General features: G+C 36.3%; 1 protein-coding gene across 2 annotated transcripts in view; it reads right to left on the bottom strand.

Moving 5' to 3' along the window:
- Positions 1-15535: 15535 nt before the first annotated feature.
- The window catches only part of Sfxn1-3 (Sideroflexin-1-3), a 47417-nt gene continuing 39829 nt past the window's right edge, over positions 15536-23123 (bottom strand). For both annotated transcript variants that reach the window (XM_089239725.1, XM_089239724.1), the window contains exons 8-11: positions 22813-22862; positions 21565-21614; positions 18927-18974; positions 15536-15814 (exon numbers count right to left, since the gene is read on the bottom strand). In XM_089239725.1, coding sequence (XP_089095851.1) covers positions 15721-15814; positions 18927-18974; positions 21565-21614; positions 22813-22862 — 242 coding nt within the window. In that variant the 3' untranslated portion in view covers positions 15536-15720. The remainder of the gene's footprint in view (positions 15815-18926; positions 18975-21564; positions 21615-22812; positions 22863-23123) is intronic.

Below are 23123 nucleotides of genomic sequence, written 5' to 3'. Positions count from 1 at the left end.
AGAACAAAAACTACGATTCTTCAAAATTTGAATCCTTTGGAACTAGTGGGAGGTATTAGTGCCGTGCATCGTATTCCATCTTCAAGGAAAGACAGGATGAAACCGATTGTATATAATATAATCCAGTTTACTTTTAGAAACAAACGTGATCTATGTTATAATGCAGCTCGCCAAACGAAGATGCGTGCATTTCAGATCGTCTCGCACCCAACCGTATTTATGTATTTAACCGAAAACACCTAGCACCGTATAATAAATAGGTATTCCATCATGCTAAAAATTTTAAAACGGATAGCAATTACAAATTCTGTTGGACTCGTAATGGAAAAATATATTTAAAGGAATCAGTGAAATCCAGAGTATATTCAAAGTAAACCATGTTGACGATCTTTACAACGCACTAGTGAATAAGTTTATATATCTATGTATTTGGGCTCTCAAGATTGAGATTCCATGTTTCCTAATAAATTTTATAACAATCATACCAAGAGATGGTAATAAGGAATGATTATAAGGAGTTGAAAAGTGTGTCTCTGGCATATTGGTTAGCTCCCTTCCCCGGTATGCAAGGGGAACCGGGTTCGATTCCCGGAGGAGACAAATTACTTTTCTTTCCAAATATTAGTTTCGACATTACATCCAGAAAATTTATTCTCAACAATCATATCCTTCTTAGGCCGGTATTACACTATAAAAGTTTGATAAAATCCCTTTTATAAAACTTGAAAAATCTAACCAATAAGGTTATTGGTTACATTCTAGAAAATGTAATCGGTGGTTTTATTGGCTGCATTTTTCAAGTTTTATAAAAGGACTTTACTAAACTTTTATAGTGTAATACAGGCCTTAAATGAATGTGTCGAATCAAAATAATGCATATGTTGCTTTTACCAAATTTTTTACATTTGAAATTTCAATCTAATTTTTGTAACGTGCCATATTTTATAAAGTTTTAAATTTTTTTTTAACCTTTTCGAGTACAAGCAGTTGACGATAAATTTGAATGATCTGCATTAAACGTATAGGCGATAAATAGAGAAGCCTTATTCCACGTTGAAAAAGGAAGAAAGGGAAAAACAAAAAAAAAGAGATAAGGTTGGAGAGGATCAGGAATACTGATATCACAGAGATATATTGGATAAGAGAGTATTAGTAAGTGCCTTGCTTTTTTCGCCCTCACCTTACAAACTCGTGTTTTGTAGTTTTTCCTTTACTTTTTTGTGTTCTCTTTCTCACTTCTTATGTACAATATATAGAAGGATTATAGTTCTAATTATATTAGTTAATATGAAATAGAAGGATTTTTTTTAAATTTATTTATTCAATATTGTTTGACCGAGGCCTATACAAGATGATGCGGAAGTTATGTATGACGAAAATAACGATTGATGATACAGGAAAATTCGGAAATCGTAGTACTATCTACAATATTTGGTGGTAGGTTGATTTAATCAATAATAGTTCTTGGGAAGAAGCTAAATTTGTGACAATCTGAAGAAGCAAAAATGGTTTATTGTCTTTTATGTGCCGTTTCGGTAGTGAATCATGAGATGAACGATAATTCTTAACTATTTTATTACGGAACAATATTTACATCTCATTCCCGCCATGTTGTCATTCCCTTGAAGTGTTGCCACCTTCGTACCACATAATACTGTATTTTCTGGTGTTGCCAGATACATAACAGATGGGCTGTATATAATTTTTGGGAATGGTTGAGTCTAAAACAGAGAAATGTGAGGGTTTAATTAGAATGTTGGAAGTGTCGGTATTAAAAAACCCATGGAGGATTTTGAAAAGAAAAGTTAAACGAGAGATGAGTCTAAGAAAGGAGAGCGGTTGGATATTGAATTGGCGCTTGAGCTCCGATATGGAGACAAACGAAGACCAACAGTTAAAAATGAAGCGAGTGGACTTATTTTGAATAGATTCTAATTTGTCTATGTTGATTTGGGTATGGGGGGGGGGGGGTTCCAGGTTTCACGGGGCATAGAAGAGAGCAAGGAGGACATATGTCTGGTAGCACAGGTGACGGACATGACGGGTGCAGTTTTTCAAGTTACGACGAAGGAAAAGAGTTTTTGGAGACATTCATTAAAAATATAATCAACGTGAAGATTCCAGCGGAGATCGGAAGAGATTATAATGCCAAGATATTTATAAATGGGAAACCTCAGAGATCAAAGAATTGTTTATCGAGTAATAATTCGGGGGAAAGAATTCCCCAGCGTGGGGAATTCTTTTACGGGTAACTTTCGTAAAAACTGTTTCTGAGGAGTTGAGGGGCAATTCACAGGTTGAGCACCATTCGGAAATAATGTTAAGGTTGTGTTGGAGAGATTGGTCGGATATATTGGACACTGTTTTGTAAATGACACAATCATCTGCGAAGAGTTTGATACGGCAGTTTATGGAGTCAGGTAGATCATTTATATAAATTAGAAATAGTAATGGTAAGAGGACCGAACCCTGGGGTGTGAAGACTTAATATGAAGAAATGGGGAGTTCTGACCCTTGAATGAGACAAACTGGCTGCGGTTAAATGAGGAAGGCCTCCACCCATTTAAGCAGTTGAACATTTAGATCAAACTTTGAAAGTTTTAGTAGAAGTTTATTATGGGGCGCCCTGTCAATGCTTTAGAAAAATCTAGGAAAATTATTTGTTCTGAGAAAGATGTATTATACTGTATTATACTGAATGTGTCTGTGTATGAAGTGGGGGGGATAAAGCTGAGAGAAACCGCCATCATCGTTATCAGTTGATCGTTATCTCGTTGAGATATCACGATGGTGGTGGGAGAACAGAGGGGGAAAACAAACACACAACTTTTTTTCGTAGGGTTACAATAAGCCTTCGCCATCAAGAAAAAAAGAGGTTGAAGAAAGAGTCAGCTCGATTAAATTTATTCCACTGGAACTTGGACGCAATATTACGTCCCTGATCGTAAAGGGTTTAATAATTTAAACTCAATTATATATACTTTTTGATATCCTCTGAGGTGCAAATTGCTTAGTGTGTAAATATATTTTCTTTGACCAACTACTTGTTTTATTGAATGATTTCTTGATTTTATTGGTATACTTGTATTATCAGAAGTATGGGTTTTTGAGGACAAGATCAGTTTTTACATATTACCAGAATTTAATTTATTTACGTGGTGCAGAAATTACAATAGTTCTGGCTGTATTTTTGCATATACTAAAAAATCTTTCCATTTCAATCAAATGATCAATTTCATGATGCAATTTGGAGAATCGATAGTACTTTATGATTATACCCTAAAATTCTCAACACATCATTAGCTTATATAGATCACATTCTTATCCTGTTAAGCAATTTATTGAAGAGCTTGAAATCATGATAAAAATAATAAATGCAGAGATGTACTAATAATAGGCCACTATATAGCCTGAGGCATTCTAAACAATACCTCAGGTATCCATTGCGACTATCAGGACATGCTAGCTTATCATACCCCTTAATCATGTGAATGTGTAACTAGATCTCCCTCACAAACTTACATTGATCACATCTTTGTTCGAAACTCTAATAAAATTAATCAAATTTCATCATCTATTCACAATACAGAATTAACATAGAATTTTTCTTTATTATTTGTAACTTGAACTTCACAATTACCATGCTTTAAAATCAAATGATAAGATGGGCAATTACATTAGAAACACGAATTTCACAGAGCGCGCATATTAGTATCTTACTTAGAAAACTATTACTTTATTTTCAAGAGCGCATCCCCGGATTCATCTTTGATGAATTTATGTTAAAACTTTTCAAACAATAATAAACAATCATTCTAAATACACTACCATAAAACTCCTAACAAGAAATCTTACAAATCTTAGATAAATTCAGACCTAGCCCACTTTATCGAGATCAAACAAAATTATATTCAAAAACTAAAAAATATCCATACGATATACTATTCAATCATGCCTACAAAAATGTTGCAAAGTTTCTCAAAGACAAAATAAAAATAGCTCAGCAAAACTGTTATATAGTACAATTTTTAAATTCCAACACGTCACCTGGAAACTAACGAATAAAATATTAGGATCCAACATCAAAAATCGCACTGTCAGCATTCATACATATGCTCTAAGGAATGAAAATGGCTGTCCTCTGTACTTCAATGGTTAGAACACTCGCCCGGACAATGAGAGATTGGTGGTTCGATTCCCCACAGAGGAATGTGAATTTCCTTTCCGAACTACATCTTGATCTCCGCTTAATTATTCAGGCTTTCGTACTTCGTATGAACAGCGGAGAGTGACATCGTTTCTCTCTACATCAAAAAAGCCTTTGACAGTTTTAATCATAGTATTCTACTCTCGAAATTATATGCTTATGGAAACTTATCTTGACAATAGAACGCAGAGAGTAAAATGCAACAGCTTTCTGAGTAATATCATGCAAATAAAAAGTCCCTCAAGGATCGGTAATGGGCCCGCTGATATTCATAATCTTCATTATCGACCTTTGTAACCTCGAAATAGTAGGTAAAATTATTACCTTTGCTGATGACACAGTCATACTTTATTCAGAAACGGAATATTTGTCACTCACTGACATTATTAACAATGACCTCATCAAAATTAGATATTGGTTTCAATGTAATGATCTACAAATAAATGTAACGGAAAGCAAATTTATTAATTTTCCCCTTCAATCCATTCCACAAATCAACTATGATATAACTTTCCATGTCTGTTATCATTTCACCTCATGCACGTGCCAATGTCTTGAACAAGTAACATCCATTAAATACCTTGACGTTCATATTGATCAAAATTCGAAATGGAATTCGCATATTAAATACCTGCAAACTCGGCTCCGATTCGTTTTACATAAGCTCTATCATCTGAAACCGTACATTAATAATCACTTTCCCATAAAATTCTATTATTCAATGTTTCACTCTCATATTTAATGTATGGTCTCTCAGTTTAGGGAGGAGATTATCTAACCAATATTAAGCCTATTATTTCTCTCCAAAAAAGAGCTGTCAGATGCATCATAAATAATTATGTTACTCCCCTATTTAATCAATTTCATCAATTAAGAATTTTCCAAGTGCTTTATCTCCATTTTTATAAATCCTTGTTAATAATAAAAAAAACGCCAATACTCATAAACTCTTAATGTATCTCGTACATCTGCTCGTCTAAGTGCCATCTACTGTACTTACTGCCATTAGTTCATAAAAATGTTTTTAAAAAGCACTTTAGCTTTCTGATTCCGAAAAATTCTTATAATAATCTACCCAGAGAAATCACTGAAACTTCTGCATTTACTCCCTTTAAAAAACGCCTAAAACTTTATCTGCTCGAACTCATTAACTGTCTCATTTCTAATTTCATCCTCTAACATTGCTTAATTAAATTGTAAAGTATCTTTAAATTATCTTCCATAAATGCTGTACAAATTCATGTACTAGCTCCATATTTATGATTTATATCATTAACATACTTTTATTTATTCATTTATTGGTATTTTGGGTACATATTAAGTCTATATGAAGAGTTCATGTTGATATTACTAATATGTAATTTTTATAGCACCTCCACCGTTGCATGTGATTATCCTTTGATACACATTATCCTATTACAATTTTTAACATATTTTATTTTTTTATTCATTCTATTTTTATTGTAACTACTATCTTTCTCTTTTGTACTTTTTTCCATCATACATCTGAAAATAGAATTACTGTACTGTATTTTATAAACCTATTCACATTGTAACAACCAGTACGGGACATCGTCTCCTTGGTTGTCATTAACATTACATAATATGTATTCACACAAATTGTGTGTAAAATAAATTTGAACTAGAAATTGAAAATTGAAAGAAGAGGGAAAAAAAACACAGTCTCTTTCTTTCTCTCTCTCCTTCTGTTATCTAACTTTGAACAAATGCTGACTCGCCCACTGGCAGTTGATCGAATGCAGGGGGTGTGAAAAACATGTTTGATTGTAAAAACAACTTCAATGCCTATTTGGGCTCATCAATGCAGAAATAAAGGAGTTTTAAGAACCCGAAATATTTCGGGCTGACTGAAATAAAACAGATCAAGTTTGACGAGATATCTCGGGATTGCCGCTGTAAGGGTTAACGAATAAAATTGTGGATTTCTTCCGATTCGTTAAACTGGGGTTCAATTGTATTTCATTGAGAAAAACAAGGGAAACTGGGATCTTAAGTACTGTAAAGTACGGGATGTCGCCAAATGTCATGATCTACAAATAAATGTCAAAAACATTGTCACAAGTCAGCAAAATCCTTAATGTTGAAATCGTTGAAAAATTGATAAAAAAACGTTGAACCTGACAAATACGTAAGATGAATATTTGTAGCCGTAATTATCATAATAATTATGAAAGCGCAGTTTATCACGACTTCGATAAACATTACAAATTTAAATACGCATCGTTGAAAAAACTGGGCATATGTATAAACAATTCGAACAACTGAAAATACTGGAATGTCCTGTAATACGGGCACAAGTGGTCCGTCGAATTGTTTCAGATATTTTACTGGTCCTTGGGTTTAGAAAGGTTGAGAAACGCTGCTTTATATTAGGAACAATTAAATTGAAGCTAGGTGCAACAATTCTTGGTTCTCACGAGAAGCCTTCTGTGAAAGACTGTAAGGTTTTTTTTCGTCACCAGTCAGTCAAGTGGTAAACATTCCACCTTCGTGTCGATGGGTCCATTTGAAACAGGCTTTATATTACAAGTCCTAGTCCAATTAACCATCGTTGGAATAATATTGTATCGTCATGGAGTGACAAAAAAAAATAATTAAACGATGACTGTTTTTACATTTTAAATTAAAATAACTGATAAATCATTCTCGTGACACATATGATAGGCCTACTAAATTTAGGTTGAGTTCTTCCGAGTAAACCAGTAGGGCTTTGTTTTTTAACCCTTAGAAGGGCTCCTATCAATCATAGATGATGAGCACGCGTAGGGTTTTCAGTGCGAGAATTCCCGTCTGCCCGTTGTCTTCCGAAGAAAAATTCCCGGGAAATCGGGAAAATTACTGTTGTGATACATTAATAATAGAAATGAAATATAAAAGATTTTTTAAAAAATCAATAGGAATATTTGTTGCAAATTTACTTTATCTTCTATACCTATAGCGTAGCATTGCTTGGAAAAGAGATGGTGGGGTGGGGGGGGGGAAGAGAAATATATATATATATATATATATATATATATATATATATAATAGATTAAAAGGAAAAAAAAGTAGAGGGGAGGGGCTTTCAGATTGAGTAAACTGTACTAGCAACCCTGCCCACCATGAAATCTTAATACTGTTTTGGGGAAGTGGAAACACGAGAGATGAACGAAAGTGATAATATCTGAAAAAAGGACAGTGTTACGATTCCGGACTGTTGTGATTTCTAAATGTGTTATAGCGCGTCAATAGCTATACCAATTATTCTATGTGTGGGGTTCGTCCATTTCTGATAAAAACGGAAGCTCTCTGCTAAAGTCAAAAACATGCATAATACCTAATATATTTTCCTCACTCATCATCACCCCTTACTTAATGGCCTTACTTAAAAAGTCCTTTTTCCATGGAGAATAATCGCGAATACCCTTCAATACTTTCTTGTCTTTCCACAACCTTAAAACTTATTCTTTTCATTTAACTACCTGCAAGTGATTGTGTGAGGAAGTTTTATGGCTTTACGCTGCCTAAATTTAGTACCCGCGAGTCCCTTCCCTGGAAAAATTTGTCGTTCGCAACTGACCCCACTGTTTTAGCAATCTTACAGGAAAATAAAAGAGCAATTGCCGGCATGGGGGTTGCTTTTTTTTAACTTTCAAGTGGAATGACCACTGACCACCATCGGCCTATCTATCTGAATGGCTTTAAATGGCAAAAATAACCCGTGCTGTACAAGTGGGGGAAAAATCACTTTTTACAGTTGAAGCTACAAATCTCAAACGTTTAGACTCAGTTTAAAACGCAGAATTCTCGAATGCTTATTCTGTGTTAGTGGGTATAAATTATATTATATTTATCAGTAGTGATTAGGAGTGATGAAGCATGTAATCAACAGAATTGGAATGAAACCATCTTAGTGTTGCTGTAATTCAAACTATACAAAAGGTAAGGCATTCTTTTTTTGCCTTTGCTAACTGTGGGAAAATTAGGGAAAATAAAATTTGCATGCTGCGTAAATTTAATTTGATCTGCAACGGGAAAAATATGAATCGTACAAGGTTTTCGGAGCCTGCCAAACTGCAATAAAATTTAGGACCTGGTGCCAGGGTCGCTACCAGGAGAGTCAAGTACACAAGCACGGGTGCCAATTTGAACTTTAACGCAAAGATTTGTAAACCTTCTACGTTTAACTGCATAAATCATTAATTTTATAATAATTTATAAATGTATACTACACTGCTCAAAACAATTAGGGGAGCACATGGTTTTAACAAAATTACGCAAAGATGTATACCGATAAGTAACATAAAATGAATCATCCATAATTTAAAGCCTAGCAGGAAACGGAAGAAGAAAACTTCATATGCAAATCAAAGTTCATGACGTCAAAAACCAGAAAAAGGAGATAAGGGCAGAAATCGGGATGTTGCAGAAACGTCTGTTTTACTGCCGTAACTGTGAAATTCGATTGAGCAGTATTTTTTTTTTTTTTTGAGACAAGGTGACTTGAGGATGTCTCAACAACGTGATTTACCGGACTCCATGGCATGGCGTGTTATAGGCAGACTGGAATCCGGGCAAACACAACGTAGTGTCGCGGACGCTGTTGGAGTCGCCAGAAGTGTTGTTGCAAGGCTGTGGAATCGATTCCAAGAAACAGGAAATGTTAGACGTCGACCAGGGCAAGGTCGGCCACGCGCCACTACAGCAACTGATGACCGGTATATACGGTTAACAGCCCGTCGAAACAGAACAGAGAATGCTACGCAGCTGCAAAGACGGTTGCTCTTGGCAACAGGACGAAGGGTGTCCAGCCAAACAGTACGTAATCGGCTTCATGAGGGAGGGCTCTATGCACGTAGGCCAATGGTCTGCATTCCGTTGACCCCACGCCACCGTGCGGCCCGAAGAAGATGGGCTGCTGAACTTCGAGACTGGGAGCAACATGATTGGAGCCAAGTGCTGTTTACAGACCAGTCCCGATTCAGTCTGGAGGGTGACACCCGACGTGTTCTGGTATGGAGGGACAGGGGCACTCGAAATAACCCCGCATTCGTTCGTGAAAGGTCACAATACAGACGAGCTGGTTGGATGGTATGAGGTGGAATCAGCATAGGCGGACGTACGGACCTGCATATCATTCGGAATGGCACTTTGACGGCCCGAAGGTATGCAGACGAGATACTGCGACCTCATGTCATCCCTTACGCTGGAGCCATTGGAGATTCCTTTGTTTTCCAGGATGATAATGCCCGACCGCATAGAGCTCGTCTGGTGGAGAACATGCTTGAAGCTGAAACAATACAGCGTATGGAATGGCCAGCGTGCTCTCCTGACCTGAATCCAATCGAGCATGGACGACGCATTGCTGCGCGACCAAGGCCGCCCGTTACTGTCCGAGACTTGCAGATTGCACTTCTTGAGGAGTGGAACAGTATTCCCCAAAGTCTGATCGATAACCTCATCGCATCCATGGCAAACAGGTGTGCAGCAGTCTTAGCTGTTCGAGGAGACCACACGCCCTATTAAAACTCATGCATCATGTCTAAACAGTACTTTTTTTTACCGTTTACATGTAACCAAATTGTTGCCCTAAATCATCTTTTCATGTTTTTTCCATATTTTCAAAGAATTAAAGATTAATTCCAAATTTTTTTACGTCTTTTTTCTGTATTGCGCATTGATACGCGTGTACTATCCATTGTATGCCAATACGTGGCTATCTCGCATGGTTTTCTTCACTTTTTTGCTTGCTCCCCTAATTGTTTTGAGCAGTGTATAATAATAATATAATATTAATCAATTAATTATAAATTTTGGATTCGTGTCATGAAAACGTCATGTAAGTTGTGTGGCGCATAAATGAAATATTTTAACTTTAAAAAGTTTATAAAGAGCAATCGAGACCGAAAACAACGTCATATAAACGAAGGGAGTTGTGAATCCAATCCTCAAAAAGGTCTCCTCGCATTCTCCTAAATTCACGTATACACTAGCGCGCAGATCATGCAATAAAAGCATTCGCAATTGGTTGTTCAGTAATTTGTACGGTGTAGCGAACGATTCTTGAGCTGTTTTCACACGCACTGGACGCAGCACCTGGAACCGGTTTTTTCAACGAACGGAAGGAACACAAAGGAACACAAAGAAAGAAAGGAACACAAAGAAAGAAAGGAACACAAAGGAAGTTTGTGTACCCACGGGCGGATTCGAACCGTTGCAGAGGGTCGTGCGTTGCAAGATCTGCACGCTAGTGTATACGCGCCTTAAAGCATTTTTCCGCTTTTCCGAGGCTCAGTTCGTCCTGCGCTGGAGTATGCCGTAAAAATTTGGAGACCTTACCTACACAGAAATGTAGACTTGGTTGAGAAGGTGCTTAGAGTTTTCTCGGGAATTACGATTTCCCGTTCCCAATTCCGGAGGAATTCTTTGTCAAACTGTCAGGAATTTGTAAACCCTTAGCACGCGTAACTTTTTTCTGCTCCCCCTCAACCAAGTCTATGTTTCTCTGTAAGTAAGATCTCTAAACCTTTACGGCATACTCCAGTGCAAGACGAACTAAGCCTCGGAAAAGCGGAAAAACGACTTTGGAAGAACACGAAGAGACCTTTTTAAGAATGAAACCGAGCATTCTATTCGCTTTTTTGAACAATATTTAGAAAACCTGAGACGCCCAATTCCCAAATCGGTAACCTGAGTTGCATCCGCGATAGTAATACCACTCAAATCGCAAGAGAAACGTGAATTGTGCGGACCAAAATAAGTAACCATGCATTTACCAACATTAAAGGTCATGCTCATGCTGCAATCATTAAGTTCGTCTGAGGCATCTTACTGTCGCTTGGATTCCCGCCATTAGCTTCACGTCATCTGTGAATTTGTTAACAATCCCATAGATACCCCTGACCGAGTTTATCGAAAAAAAGTGAAAAAAGAATGGAACCAAGGACGTGTCATTGAGGAACTCCAGTTTTGACACCTGCAGAATCAGAAAATTATCCGTTCACCATAACCCGTTGTGACCTATCTCTCACAACCACGAATCTATCTAATTCAACAAGTTGCCCCCATCCCAATCTCACGTTAACGCTTCAAGATTTTACAATGATGGAACCCATCGAATGCCTTCTGGAAATCAAGATAAACTACATCGACGTTTTTGCCATTTCTTAAAGTCTTACTTACGTGATCAAAGAAGCAAAGGAAGTTAATTACACATGACTTCGCCTTCCTGAACCTATGCTGGTTTTGCGACAATACGTTATTATGGTATATCCACCAATTATTATCCAACTGGATTTTGATAATAATTTCCAAGGTTTTCGAGTGGGAGAGGATAAATATCATCTGTTCCTAGTGCTTTGCTCGCACATGCATTTTTCAGAAGTGTTAGTACTTTCACACTTGAATATCATTGAGGACTTTATCACCCCATGACACACCCGTACTTTCGATATCATCTTCCCTATTAAAACCCGACGCGAAAAAGTCATTGAAAGCATTGCACATGCCTACATTGCTCTCTACCCCAGATCCTTCTATTCAGACGGGGCCAACTGTCCCCTTACATCCATTGTTGACATACTTAAAAAATCATTCTGGATCAGCGCCAGTGTTATCTGCTAGCCTAGATTCAACTTTCTTTTTATTTTCGCTAATCACCCTCTTCAATGCCCTGCTTTTTTCAGTAAATGGTGACAGGTCACCTGTTCCACTTTTATACTCTCTAAATACCCTTTTCTTTTCAATATGAACATTATGCAAATTTTCCTTAGCCCAAATGGGTTGCGACAAACGCGGGTTTTACGAACAAAGGTTATGACGTCATGTAAATCAGAGGATAGTTCTGCCCTAAATTCTTTCCATTGACGTACCACACCAACTGATTCTAACTCCTGCTAAAATTTCTCTCATAAGATCAAAGTTGGTTCTTTGAAAACAATGAACCATTCTTCTGTTATCAGCTTTACCCGTTACAGAGAAAACTAATATGGGTGTGTAGGACGTGCCGTTGTGCGGTGGGAGAGCCGGCTAGTTATCGAATTTTAATTATATATTTTGATTTTAATATATTTTAATTACATGTGCGTTTATTTACAATTTATACAAGTATTAATAACATAACACTATTAGCGTGCGACAGACGTGTCGGTACAGTTACAGTTACAGTTGAATTAAGCAGGGCTATCGGCTGCAGAGACCATTCCCTAGACGTGTCGGTAAGACGAAAGTAAACAAATAACAGTGATGGTCGGCTTTGATTCCAAAAATTACACTTGTTTCCACACTATACTAAGTAATAATAATAAAATACTGATGAAAAGGGTAGCTACATGGCCACCCCCCTCCCTCCAGCTGAGAGATCACAGGCTCTTGACGAGTTATATATACATTGAAACACACTTTCTTTCCGGAACGCAGTTCTATTTCTTTTTGGCTTGAGGATGCAGTCTTCCGTGGGACTGAAATTATGTTCTTTGGCTTCAGTAAGAAGGCAGGTTTTCCTTCTGTCAACACTTAGGGCGCGATTATAGTGCACCCGCGTCGTCTCCGATTGGTTAACAACCCGAATTTCAAGCTAAAAAAAGTTGAAATTCGGGTTTTTCGCCCCCCAAGACTTTCAAGTCTATCTCCACCTATGTGGAGGAGTGTAGGGAAGGAGGCAAGTTGGTTATAGCGCAGGGTGGTGAATTCGAGGAACGAGTATATATTGTCAAGAAAATTAGACTAGAATGGAAGAAGGGCGGCAGAATTCGTGTAGCCCACGCGCGGCAAAACCGTGAAGGCGCTTCTGACTGAAGAGCATCAAAATTACTCCCAATCTTCAAACATTAATTTCTCGTTGGTGAAAATTTCTCAAATTTTCTCATAAATTTGTGAAAAACTCATAAAGAACGAAAACTTAAATTTGGAAGCACCTTAGCACGAGTTTCGGAATTACTAATCAGGAAATACAAAACAATACAATACATTGGAAACACACAAAATACTGAATAGTAAATCGGGCTTATGGGAGAGTAGAAAGTTAAGATAAAATATAAAAATAGTTCATAAGTATTAAAATATAACATTGAAAAGTTATTGGAACACGTACAGATTGTTTTCGATAACATGAAACAATTAGCGCATATTTCAATAAAATTTGTGGGTACTAATTGTTGGGCATAATTAAAAAAAATTTAAGATTAAAAAACTTCCTAATGAAATTCTAATATTGCACGATTTAAAATAATAAATTTCTTTCAATTTTGTGCAGACTATGGTTGTCAAAAACCTATTCAAAAACACTTTTTTCCGCCACGGATACGTTAAATAACAAAAACTTACTTTCATGGAAAATGGAATGATTTGCATTTTTTAAATAATTTATGATTATCAAGTGCACAATACTAATTTTAAGATTTTTTGTCTGAAAAGATTCCTCTCCTAGTTAAATTTAATTCCCGCAGCACATCCGACACCACATAATCAATTTTATATAGTGGATTCCGCTTATAATGTTCCTCAGGGCCGAAACTTGTAGGGCGGGTTTGGTGCCCCGGGCGCTGGACCGTGGAGGGGGAGTGTATTTCATCCTTTTACCTCCCTTCAACATTAGGAGGGGTAAAATGCTAAAAAAGCATCTGGTCAAGGCAATGCTCTTGGAACCTTTTCCCGCTAAGTACGATTCATTTTCGTGATCTTATCTTTCACTAATATTCATTGATTTCCCGTATAAAGCGTTTTTCCGCTTTCAACGTTTTTTTATGACGGTTTTTGGAGAAATGCTATTAGCGGGATCGACTTGTAACGTTTGATCCAGGTGCTTATTTATTCACACCCGATAAAGATTTGAAATTTATAAAGGCTTCAAATTATTGGATGCGGCGGAGGCCTTTATTTTCATATTATAGAGAGGCTATGTTCAAAAGCTCACCTTCTGAAGCAGGGCTCTTGAGCTAGGTTTTCTTTTGGGGAAGGCCCTTTGCTCAGATATTTCATATTTTTAGGCCCCACTATAGTGAGTTTGTAGACTTTAAAATCAAAAAGTGATGAGATTCATCCTGAGCCCTGTTAGCGTCACCCTGTGAAGGCCCCTGCTGTGGCGTATTTATAGGGGGCTTAGCGGGCCAAAGCCCAGGGCGGCTAGCTCCGAGGGGCGTCAAATTTGAAGAATGATTGGCCAAGAAAATTGGGACAAGGGTGGCAAAATTTGTTTAACCCTCAATAAATCCGTCTCTGCCTAGATAGATAGAGGCTAGGTCAGTTAGTGACCAAAAAGAGAATTTGCAAGCTCCTGAGTGAGCTAAAGATTTACCTATAGAGCGTGCAAGCATGTGGATGACCAAAAGCATGTGAATGATCAAAACAGTGATCTAGAGCATGTGCAAACTTGTGAACGACCAAATAGTGACCTATAGAGTTTGTGCAAGCATGTGAATGACAAAAGAATGACCTACAGAGTGAGGAATCAGATTAGTGAGTGAGCTAAAGCTTGTGAATGACCATAAGAATAACCTAGAGCATGAGTAAATGATCAAAAGAGCAACCCAGCAAGGAACTATGTCAGTGAGCAATGAAAATAGTGACCAAAACAGTGTGCAAGCATGTGAGTGACCAGAACGGTGCGCAAGAATGTGAATGACTAAATGAGCAACTTAAAGAGTGTAAGCTTGGGAGTGACCAAAAGTGTGACTTAGAATCACAGGTGCACTTGCAGAAGTGGAAGGAGACCAAGCGGGTTATTGCACAGAGTGGCAAATTCGACGAAAGAGTACTCAAGAAAATTAGACTAGAATTGGGATAAAGGCGGAAAAACTCGTATAGTCCGCAAGCGGCAAAATCATAAATGTGCCTTAATGTCATTATCAGTGAATCCATAAGGGAATGCAGCTTCATTCTCAGGGAAAACTTCAGATGTGCTACAAAAATAATTGTAGAATTTATTTTCTTCGCCCACCTGTTTTAAAACTGAAATTTTCACTCACTGAAAATAGGGGCATTCTACCTGTTGTGGCCTTGTATCTGTATAAAGCACATATATCAATAAAACAATGACGCAGATTGTAAACAACTATAATTTGTAAAAATCAATAACTGAATTTAAAAGTGTGAGATGCATCATAATGGTCATTTAAAATGTCACAAAGTGAAAGATGACTTCGACCAAAATCAGTCATAAAATGATGTGAACAAGTTAAAGCATGAACAATGGACTTTGAAAATGGCCCTTGATTTATTATAACATGAAACAATCTATGATTATGATCAGAAGCGGCCATAAAGCCATATTAATGCCATTTTGTTACTCCCCAAAAATAATACATCAACAAAATTAATTAGCACCAAAGAGACTATAGCAAACATTTATTTTAAAGAAATACCACAATAACATATTTCTGTATAAGAAAGTATGCAAAACAAACGTAACAAAAAAAAAAAATCCACCACCAACAAAGAATAAAATATATAATCTATGAATATTAACATAGATAACAGAAATGCAAAAACAAATACAGCAGCCCCATGTTGAAAAACTAGAGACCTTTATTATAATAAACTTTATCTGGCTTTTCATGCGATTTCAAAATGGCTTGTAGTTCAGGTTCCAAACTAGTCACAGATATTGAACTAGAAAGATAAATTTTTATGTATAAATACACACAAATTATTCGATATACTTAAATACAGACGGACTCTGATATAACTAACTCTGATTCAACAAATTCTTACCAAAATGGTGGCAAAAACAAAAGTCACACACACACAAACCCTTATTTAATAAATAAAAGCCCTTTTGATACAACAATTTTTTTTATTATTTCTCGTCACCCAAAACCACAATTCGGAGATTTGACCTTGAGCTCTTTAGAGACAAACAAGCAAAAGTGGGAAACAAAAATCTGTTCCTTTTGAACAGAGGAGGTAATAAAGCCATTTAGAGTGTGTGTGGAAAAGTTTCAGTAGCCAATACCATTAAAAAAATGTGCTGTCTGCATGTTTAGAACGTTTGGAATCGGCAAGGAAACAAAGTTATTTCAAAAGTTTGTGCTCTGTCTTGACAAGCTAAGAATGGCGAGTCATGTGAAGAAAGGGCATTTTTCAGTTAGCAAAAAAAAAAAAAAAAAAAAGACAATTTCGATAGAACTTGATTAAAAAAAAATTTGGACGTACGTACTAAAAAAACTTTTATCAAAGAATCTTTTCATCCATTCTGATTTTATTTTTTAAGTTAATATATATTTTTCTAGTTTTGTCAGAAACTAGAAAATTTATGACATAATTACACATCATCAAGTATTCGAAACACCAAGGATCGCATGGACCATGTTGGCACATACAAAAAGTTATTCAATGTGACATGTCAATATTCAAAAAAAAAATAAATAAATAAACCGATTTTCCAGGCTTTACAAATACAAATACAACGGCACAACAGACAAAATGCCCAACGAGGTGGCTGAGAAAAAGTTGCTCATAAAAATATGGATGTCATATATTTCAAAAATATAGCAACACAATTAAAAATGCAATTAATAAAAATTATAAACAATATATACACATGATAAAATATTACACAATGCCCATAAAGAATACTTATGGTTGTCTGATTCTAAGTATGGATAGCTTCTCGATTTACCCCAACATGTTTATCATATTTCTTTTTAAACGTGTCAATTGTGTTAAAATTTACTACCTCCGGTGGTAAGCTATTCCATTTATTAACAACCCTATTAGAGAAAAAATCCCTGCGACACCATAACCTTGTATTGTCCCTCACCAATTGATACTGGTGTCCCCTTGTAAAAGCAGTCGATTGGCAGTGTACTAAAAGTTCATGGACCATCCTATCCATCCCATTGAAAATAATGCCCTTTATCGGGCAATATGAATGATACCACAAGACTAACTACTAGAACGCACATGCACCTCATAAACATTTCTTCTGGGAATTTTAATGAATTGGTGCATGCTGGAAAGTGCTGCATATGTGTTGTATTCCTAACGCAAAGATGATTGTTTTAAGGAATGTACAATATGTGTTCTTCTGCTAAAATCTGTCTTTCAAATTTGGAAGCAACAAATTGGCAGATTGAAAATTCATGCCTGTATGTATTTTACGTGAATTTTAAATCTGAAGAGAATTTTTAAATAGGACATCATTTCTGTCCCACCACACTTATTTTATACACATGAGGATCTACAGTTCATACCCCCCAAAAAAAAAAAGAAGTGTTATTAAGGGTTTTTTCGGCAGGTTTTCTTTTTTTTTTTAACAGGTGTCATAATATTTTGATTTTAATTAGATTCTAACTGTAATTTGTAGTAACTACTTTGATTCTAACTATAGATAAAAAGTCAAGCAAAGAAAATAAAGTTTACAAACAGCAAACATATGTTGAAGGTGGCTGTCCAGCTGAACAGACACTTCACAAAATTCTGCATCTGAAAAATGGATTCTCCACAAAATTCCATGAGTGAAAGACAGCATTTTGAACTATTGGAACTGAAAATAGGATTTTCATACAATTCCATGTCTACAAAAACAAATATTAAGAAATAAAGCATGGGAATTACAATTTTACAGTACTTCATTCAGCGATGCCAGAAACTTGACCTTGAGTGCCCTTCTCAGGCATGCATGCATGTTGCTAAGACTTCCTATCTCATCAATCACAACCACTGTTAGAGATATTATTGCACCTGTGAAAACTAAGTTTTGACTGCTCCCACGATACACGAGTCCACACAGATCATGCCAAACCAAACAAAAAAACAGGCTTCAATATATTTCACTACCTATTAATGGACATTCCCCATTAGTGGGAAAATGTTTCAATCAATGGGTGTCTTATATAGAGATTCCATTTCATGGGTGGTGGTGGGGGGAATAGACATTTGCAGAACAGACCTTCAAGGAAGGATGCACTCTTCTAGAGAAGTTTTCACTCACCTGTCTCCCCAGAGGGCAGACAGACCTTCAATGTGATACTAACAAGAAAACTCGAGCAGTTCCGATCTCCACTTCAAAATGTGGAAGACAGATGGCAGTACCAGCAAGAACACGAATAAAGCACAACTCCGGAAACACAAATATGTTAGGACATACACTCAGAACATATGCTGCAGCATACACTGATTTGTCAGAAATTCCGCAGAAAAATCTATGTGCATGGTGCATATACGGTTAAGTAGTAGTAGTCACCTACCTCCAAAAAAAATAATCTGTTAAATTGAAAGAAATGAATTAAAACAGCATATAAATGTATTTTCTGTTAATACCTCAATTTTTTTTGTTTTGCCCTTACCTGTACGTCTCTGAGAAAAATATTTGTTCTGATTTTATGAGAGTTCCTGTTCTCATAAAGAGTGATGCTGATATAAACCCCAAAGCAGAATGTTTCGCAATGTTCTGCAGCAAGCCCTCGGCTGACTGGGGAAATTTTTTGCGGTAAAAATCCCCCAGAATAGTGTTTTCTGCACTCTCTCTTAAAATTCTTCAGCTTGTTCTACAGTAGCACTAATTGTTCTGTGACGTACATTGCAGATTTCGGCATATTCTGCTTTGGGGTATATAAATTTTTTAATCTGTGAACAAATCTTTGCGTATGATCGCATTAGAGAATAAATTGTGGAGTTATTAAATTAAAGGTATTATAAATGAAAATTTTTAGTTTCACAAAAATAAGACTATGATTAAATCCTGGACCCCTGAAGTCGTATAAACACTAAATATTTTCACCTTTTTTGTGGAAATAGAGCACAGCAAAGAGGGGTTGCAAAAACTAAACTGTAAAGAAAAAAAAAAGAGTTATTAGTTTTCAAAAGTTGTTTTTATGTAAATCATAACATGGTGAATAAAAAAAGAAAAATGATACTGCATCACATTCTATAGATCAATGTACAGGGCGCATAGCTAAGTCCTCTAGCTGCAAATTACTGGCAAACCGTTGATCCTACAGGCATCCAATTAGAAAAAGTACTGAAATAATGTGTAGTCTACATTTATATTGTAAAAGGTTGTATAGTTATTAAAATTTAAAAAAATAACTTTATATGGACACCCTGTCCTCAAAACTCAATTAGAAAGTTATTGCACTGTCTCTCCTGATGCCAAAAAAAAAAATCCTCATTTCTAGGTGCATTGAGATATTTGAATTCAAAAGTTTGAGAAAAGTTAGGAGAGAACAACAAATGGATGCTTCTTTCCCTCGTCCGTGCTGTTCTTTGCCAACTTTTCTCAGATTTTTCAAATATCTCAGCAAATATTGCACTTGGAAACATGTAACTTTTTTTTTGTTGGTCTCAGGAGAGACAGGGCAACAACTTTACAATTAAGTATTTAGGACAGGGTGTCCGTAGAAAAGGTTAATTTTTTTTTATTTTAATAACTATACAATCCCCTTGCAATATGAATGACGTATTCAAATTCCTGGTTCGGACATGGATGTCTACTAATACTAACAAAGTCCCTGGACAGATCATGCTGATCCCTTGGGAATGCGTGAGAGGATCACCTTATTAAAATGTATATATCTGAAGACTACACACTATCACACTATTTGGGTACTTTTTCTAATTAGATGCCTCTAGGATGAATGGTTCACCAGTAATTTGCGGCGAGAGGCATTAACTATGCACCCTGTATAAGCATACATGTACACAGGGTGTAACTAAACTGATTATCAGAACTGTAAGGGATTATAGAACTCGCCAAAACAAACAGCTTTCACCATATAATGTGGGGGTTAGAAAACAAGCAGTGAGCTACCAGAGGGCGCCTACATTGTGAAAATGGAGAAAGTAAAGATGAATAATAAAGGACAAAGAATCTTCATAATCGAAAAATTTACAAATGCTCAAAGGAGGGACCATCAACCGCAATACAAGCGTCACATTGGCTATCGAGTGAATCGCATACATTGTGACGTCCATTGAATCCTACCCCTTGAACATATGTGGACTGCCCCGGCGGGTGCAGTCAAAACATCTGCCGGTTGGAAACACCTGCTCCTGTAGAGGTAGTACGCCGTCGTCTAACGAGAGATAAGAACTTAGACAGAGAGAGACGAACCGAGATAGTGAATGGATGTGCGACCAACATGGTCGACACTTAAAGTATTTTAATTAAAATGTAGAATGTACATATATTGTTATTTAAAATTAAAAATCATTTAATCAGGAATAATGATTTGTTATCTCATTGGCAAAAATGAGTTCACCACTACGCTACAACATGTTGGGAGATTCCTGGCATTTCACAAACATCTGCAGCTGCGAAACTAATTCGAACAACAAGGTCCTTTGGTGATCTCATAAAAGATGTTTTTTAGCTGTCCTCAGAGAAAAAAAATCCAGGCAGGACAGATAGGAAGAACTGGGAGACCAAGCGATAGGCTCACAGTAGCCAATCCATCTGTTTGGGAAGGCAATGTCCAAGTAGTTCTGCACAATCCCGATGAAATGTGCTGCAACCACATAATCACTCAAAGATTTGCTGATACATTTCGTAAAAAATCAGGCAGCACCTGTTGAAGGACAAATAACAGATGAATGAAGGTTTTGCAAAAGGCAACGTTTCATCCACTCCAAAAAAGGTGCCCCTTTCGCTGCTCGCTTTCCAACCCTATATTGTAAGGTGAAAGTTGTTTGTTTTGATGAATAAGAGTTCTATCACCCCTTACAGTTCTGACCATCAGTTTAGGTACAACCCCATTGTTCCATCAAAAACTGATGTTATATCAAGTTGCTGTTGTATTGAAAGGGAAACACATAGGATAGCCTATAAATTTGCCACCTGGGGACCCTTTACTGAAGTTAAAGGAAGCTACTGAGACTCTACTTCAGTATGTCATGCCACAGTGCATAAATAATGTAGGAATGGTAGTGTCTCTGTGGTGTATATGGATAGCGAGCTTGCCCAGTTTGCAAGAGGACTTGATTCAATTCCCGGCAGAGACCGCACAGACTTTTCTTTCTGAGTTAATATTGGCATATAATACCCAGAAAAAAAATCTCTCCTTCATATAAGGTAGTCATAATATTAAAACATTTGGGACTTATATATACAATACAGTTGACACTTGTTATAAGGACCCCACATTTAGCAACCATTTCATTACAATGACCGATAAGTAACATTTAGCATTCTGACCATGAAGGGTGTATCTAACAAATAATCCTACATGCACCCGAAGTTCTCGAATTGTTTTTGTTCTCATTGTAGGGTTGATCTTCAGCTTCATGCTATGTGCACTCAAATAACTTGTTTACTTGATCACATACAAGTATACTTGGTATAATTTTAAGTGGTTATATACGGTTAAATAACCACAATTATAATAGATGCATGGTGAAAAGGGAGCTAAAGTAAATCTTACAATATTCCACACAGCCCTACTTGTACTGGAGCGTTAATCCACGGGTATCTCTGTAAAAAAAATATATAGAAATAATAACTTATTATAAACTATGCAGTGTATGCACGAGACACAGACAATGAAAAATAATTTAACTACAGCCATAACTCTCACATCTTGACAAAGTGTTTGTTATTTCTCCTCTATGAAAACAATTCCCACAAAGAGAGAGGTAATCTGGAACGCCCATTCCAGATGGCCGTAGGGCTACAGCATATTCTAATACAAGGTTCCCAATGAATTTCTTCTGACCTCACCCTTGGGATATTACAGTAATGATTGTAGGTTCAACTCAGAAACCCTATCCAGTACTAGAGGTTGGCATACCGGCTTGGGCCAGTTTGTTAAGTCCAGCAGTTGCATGAGAACAGAATCAGAGGTCAGACTGCTGATGTCCTATCGAAATCTTGGTTTACACTTGTATGGGTGATCCTAGGGTCTGTTGGTGTTGCTCGTTAATTTTCTTTTTTTTTGGGGGGGGGGGGAAGTTTCTCAAATAGCTGCAACCCAGCGATGAGACATGATGCACCTTATTTTGAAAAGTTATACATTAAATATTAAAAATGTGTTATATATTAAAATGTTGAAAAATGTGTTTGTTTTATGTTGGACGCTTAAAGTGTTTACCTTCATGCCAGTGGTGGGACCCTGGACTTCCATGCAGTTGATAACTTTATGATTTAACTTCATTTACAATAGACCTAACTATGTCATTAACTTTGGCCAAGTCATCAATGTTGATATTTTAATTGCTGCCAGATTTACATTGCAAAGATGACTCAATATTAAATATGTGATCCTTCAATTCTGCCAATATAAAACAATTTCTAACAAGTTAGAAATTTTAATTTATTCATACCCTTACTTGCAAGCAAAGGTAATTTGCTTGAAAGAGAAAGTTAGTATATAATGTTAATATATGCTATGGCAATAAATTTTATGGCCTCAATCCCATCAAAAGTTTCTGGATATCCAACTTCAGTTTACTTACTGTATTTTAATGTGCATAAGAAATCCCCAATATTTTTTGGGCTTAAAATTTGGAAAAAAGTTGAAAAGATATCTATAATACTATCCACGTATACGAGTGCTAAATTTCTGAAGTAACTTCAAATATACATTAGCTGAATTATGTTTTTAAGAGGATTTTTTTTAAACGAGAAATTCTGAATATTGTCATCCTAACATGCAATGAAGTGCAGAACTAACCTTTAATGTTCCTTTCCTCTCCAAATAATTCATGATGAATGGAGGAATCACTAAAATAAATAAAAAGATCAAGCAATTAAACTGTATACAGTTGGACCCCCAATATAACAAATTCTTATTAAATGGATTCCTCAATTTAACAAATTTCTTTAGAAACTTCTGTGCTTATATTTGTGTTAATCTCAACCCCGATATAATGATTATCCTTGATTTAACAAATAAAAATGTCACATTTAATTGATTTGTTAAATCAGGGGGTTCGACTGTATATACTGAATGTATGGTGTAGAAATTTCAAGAAAAGATGTTAT

Source organism: Pholcus phalangioides, unplaced genomic scaffold, assembly GCF_987345545.1.
Source record: "Pholcus phalangioides strain wild (caught in Gottingen) unplaced genomic scaffold, Ppha-v1.0 ptg000011l_1, whole genome shotgun sequence".
Classification (NCBI taxonomy): domain Eukaryota; kingdom Metazoa; phylum Arthropoda; class Arachnida; order Araneae; family Pholcidae; genus Pholcus; species Pholcus phalangioides.
Note: the sequence above shows the minus strand (reverse complement) of the source record. Positions and strands in the feature narration are given on the sequence as shown.